Genomic DNA, 5,000 nt, shown 5'->3' on the forward strand with positions numbered 1-5,000 from the left:
ATTAAAGCCTAACTTCCTTTTAAGAAATAGTAATCTCCCAAATGCATTGGTTACATATGTAATGGCATATATATATATATATATATATATATATATATATATATATATATATATATATATATATATATATATCAGATGTAGACATTTGGTATACAAAATGAGATTATAAAAGTAAAATTCCACTTTTTCTGAATAGAAAAATTTAATAAGGTGGCCCTTCAAGTATTAACTGCTGCATCAGAATCTTGGAGCCTTACTAAAGACTTAAAACATAAACTAGTTACCACTCAAAGAGCAATGGAAAGAACAATGATGGGAATAGCACTAATAGACATAAAAAGGAAACATGGATACGAGAAGCTAAAGTAGAGGATAATCTAAGAACATGTAAGAAAAGGAAATGGTCATGGGATGGACATACAATGAGAGTGATAGACAATAGATGGACATTAAGAAAAACTGAATAGGTCCCTAGAGATTGCAAAAGAAGCAGGGGAAGTAAGAGAAGACATTGGATTGGTGAACTAAAAAAGTTTGCGTCTATGGACTAGCACAGAATGACCATAAACAGATTCAAGTGGAAGGAGATGTCTGAGGCCTTTTGTTCTTCAGTGGACTGAACGGCTGATGATGATGATGATGATGATGATGATGATATATATATATATATATATATATATATATATATATATATATATATATATATATATATATATATATATATATATATATATGTGTGTGTGTGTGTGTGTGTGTGTGTAAAAACAAAACTTTTCTATACCTCTTAAAAATCACTGTCTAGAAAATGGCCACTTCAAAAGCTCTAATTGAGTTTCCACTTCCGTTTTGTTGGCGATTGACTTTATATGCACTACAAAAAATCATACATGATACCGTATGAATGAATAATACTGTTGTTTTTCCTTTACCGAGAGGTTTCCGAGGTTGTGCACGATGCAGGAGAGCATTGCTGTCTTGGTGGCCGTGACCGTGACGTTGGTCGGAGTGTTGACATCAAAAACCGGAGGCATGGTCGGCCCAGGGGGTGGGGGCTCAGTGACAACATGTCGACCTTCCCTGGACCAGCCACATGTCCACTCTGGAAACAGATCAACAATTAGTTTTGAAATGTAGGTTTGAAAATCAGAATTAAATTCAGACATTTATATAGGAGCTTTAATTTTTACTTATACTTTTTTTTTTTCTTTTTTTTTTAACGAGCCGTCTTTACAGGTTTCATTGAAAAGTGAGAAAGCTTAATTTTTCTTATTTCTATATTTTATTTCCAATTTGTAGGCTATCACGATTAATTAATTTTTCATAATTATTAGTTAATATTTTCATAATATATTCGTGAAATCACTATGAAGTTATTGAATGGTAAGGAATATCCAGCTTTGCAATAAGAAAAAAAGGCGTTGTAAATAGATCATCCGTACATAAGACATTCAGCTCTAAAATTACCACCTATTGGACAACAAAATAGGGAGTAACAAAGCTATCATATAATGTTGTATTACTCCATATACATCTTGGCTGTAAAGAAAAAAAAATTATATGACCAAATTGTTGATATTAAGTCTTAATCTGTATCGGTGAGAGCTACTCACATAAAATTAAGGTTATAATAAATTCTATATTATTTGTTCCATATGTGTTATATAAGCTCGATGTAAATATAGATTTGAATAACATTTTATTTTCTTATTCTTCTACGGAATGTTACAAGAAATAAGGATTATATGACAAACACAACAGAATATAACTCTCTCTCTCTCTCCCCCCCCCCTCTCTCTCTCTCTCCTCTCTCTCTCTCTCTCTCTCTCTCTCTCTCCCTCTCTCTCTTTAGCTTACCGTTGTAAAGATATTGGAGTAAAAAAATACTATATTCATTCATTAAATGCATTTCCTTGCAGATTTGGGTACGCAAACACACTATAGATTCCCGTCTAAACTTCCTTGGATATTTAAAGTCTGTTCTTATTCTGATACCCGAGTTGTTTCACCTGACCAAGGAGTGGCTACTTTGTCTAATTCTACTTTCAACCGGAATATTATCTAATTATATATAACTTTCGAAAAAAAAATTATTTCATTCGTTCGTTCATCCATATCATATTTCATTGTTTCATCTCCGAGGGCTCCGTTGTTCCTGTTAATCTTACCCTTACTCTAATTTATTCATAAATGCCCAATCCTCGTCAGTGTATCTCGTGGAGTTCAATAAAGATATTATATATATGAAGGGTCCTTATAGCGTCCCTTTGGCCACTAGCCTGACTCCCCTTTAAGCCTTGTACTATGCCATCGTTCTCGCTTTTTCTCTTTTTTTTTTTCCTCACGGTTCAACCTCTTTAATCTTTCAAGTTGTTTTCCATTCTAATTGCATGCATTACATTCAGTAATACTTTTTGTTGTCTCAAGTATTCTTAACTTGTACTGTAATTTTCAAGTATTTCATCATTTAGCCTTGCCTTTCTCTCTATGCCATATTAAACTAATCCTCTAATTAATAACTCCGTGAAAGCAAGTTTTCCTTCGCATAATTTTTTCATTCGTATCTCTGATACTGAGATTCACTTGTTTATTACCGTTTCTCATTGCAGTTACGTCTCTGTAATGCAACTTTTTTTAAATCTATAAAGATTTTGTTCATCTCCATTATAAATACCTTCCCTATCTTTACCCCATCACTAAGTGCTGTAACCTATCTAGCTAATATTTTATATCAACAAGGACTCTCAGGTTTCTTTTTCCTATTGATAGGGAGATTCATTCACTTCATTACTTCATGCATAACTATGTGGCAAGCCTTGTCCTGTAGTTCATAAATTTTCTCTTCATCTTCAGTTTTAACTGTTTTATATTTCACTCACTTGACTCAGTTCCACATACAGTATAGCCATGCATCGACCCCTTCTCCTTTCTAATATGAACGTATCTTAAATCTAGCTTCATCTAAATTAGGATTTGTTATATGTCCAGCCACTTATTCCATACATATTACAAGTTACTTTCCCCTTAATTTCCATGTCTGCCAAATATTTCCTAAACATTTTCTCTTCTAAATATATTCAATAACTATGTATGTCTCAAAATCCAATTGCTTTGCAGGCCCTTCTACAAGACATTGTTATTTATTCATTTAGTACAACAGCTGCCATATTTTGATACCTTGAGGGATCTTTGATTAGCATATCATAACCAAAATATCTTACCTAATTAATCTCAGATAGAAGATTCTGACTCACCAAATTATTCACCTTATTTCTCATTCTTTTCCATTTGTTTAACAATGTCTTTTATTGATTACTCTCTCTCTCTCTCTCTCTCTCTCTCTCTCTCTCTCTCTCTCTCTTTCTCTCTCTCTCTCTCTCTCTCTCTCTCTCTCTCCTCAGTTTTTTTTTAAGTTCTTATAGTTTATATATGAAAGATTTATTTTAATGCATTTACTGATCCTAGAATATATTATATTGTTATTTATTGCTTCTTATAGCATATATAGTCTATATGCTTATATCCTGCTTTCCATACTAGGATTGTAGTTTAGCCAGTAATATATATATATATATATATATATACATATAAATATATACATACATATATATATATATATATATAACATATATATATGTATATATATATATTATATATATAATACATATATATATATATAGATAGATATATATATATATATATATATGTGTGTGTGTGTACTATGTACATGTGCTCTATATATATATATATAGTATATATGTATGTGTGTATAAATATATATATATATATATATATTGTACACACACGCCCCCCCACACGCACAAACACACACTTAATTGCATATATATATATATATATATATATGTGTGTGTGTGTGTGTTTGTGTGTTTGTGTGTGGACGGGTGTGGGTGTGTATATGCGTATATGCAATACCTATGCTGTTACAGTGTTCATAGAAATATTATTGTCATCCTATTTGTCATAAAAGGTAACTGAAAGTCCAGTTACTGCCTTGCTGATAGTAATATTAGTCAAAGGCTATTTCCCAACCAACAAATTGTGATGAGGTATGCATATCGGATACGGATTTTGGAGCATTGGTGTAAAATTGAGTACAAGTAGTGCATAGTTTTGAATGAGTATATTAGAACACCCGCTTTGTGATGGTAGATCGTAAAATAGTTATGTAATACAGTTGTGGAATACGTAGCCAAAAGTATTACGTAATGGGTGGAGACTAGCAGTGTCGCTAACTCAAATGCAAAGCAACTCGTGGCGTGTTATATATAAAACAATGTAAGGAGAATGGTTTTGCTCAAATAAAAGGTGTTTAAGACCAAGGGATCAAATATGGAGTAAATTTTGGAGATCTGTAAATTAGTAAGTAAACATTAATAATCTTTTTGTAAATAAGAAGCGTGAAAAGTTCAGAAAAAGCATTTGGGTTGACTAATGGCTTTAGAATGTGAAGAGGAAAAGAAAAGTGGCGGTAGAGTGTAATGTTACAAGACTCAGTTTAAACAGATGTCCAAATTTCTAATTATTAGAATGAAAGACAGTGCCTGTTACCAAGGAACATGATGATAGTGAAGATAGAAATGAAGCAAAGGATATAGCTGACCAATCTTTTGGAAAGGCTGTAGAGATGTTTAATAGAAGATTTGAAAACGGGGCAGAGAAAGGAGTATTGGCATAATATCAAACGTAAGGAAAAAAAAAAACACCTTTGTCAGTTAGAGGTCATCAGATGGTGGCAATGCTGCTTGGGGTAACATGATTTGGATAATTAGTTAATATAGAATTTTAAATGTTTAATTTTAATAAGAATTATGTTTCAGCCTAAACGCTTGATCAATTTTTCATTATATTTGTTGCATCATTGTCAACTGAAGTAATTATTGATGAGAGACATAAATTGCCAATTAAATCAATATTGTTGGTGATAATTTTTTGGCAAATACCTATTCGGGTTGTTAATTATGATGAATGGTGTCACGTGACCC

The 5,000-nt window shown here is 32.0% G+C and overlaps 1 protein-coding gene across 1 annotated transcript in view; it reads right to left on the reverse strand.

Annotated features, from left to right (window-relative positions):
- Positions 1-5,000, reverse strand: part of LOC137644090 (zwei Ig domain protein zig-8-like) — a 117,503-nt gene that overhangs the window by 47,248 nt on the left and 65,255 nt on the right. The window contains exon 3 of the mRNA XM_068377040.1: positions 930-1,099. Within this exon, the coding sequence (XP_068233141.1) occupies positions 930-1,099 (170 nt within the window). The remainder of the gene's footprint in view (positions 1-929; positions 1,100-5,000) is intronic.

The sequence above is a fragment of the Palaemon carinicauda genome, chromosome 1 (assembly GCF_036898095.1).
Source record: "Palaemon carinicauda isolate YSFRI2023 chromosome 1, ASM3689809v2, whole genome shotgun sequence".
Taxonomy (NCBI): domain Eukaryota; kingdom Metazoa; phylum Arthropoda; class Malacostraca; order Decapoda; family Palaemonidae; genus Palaemon; species Palaemon carinicauda.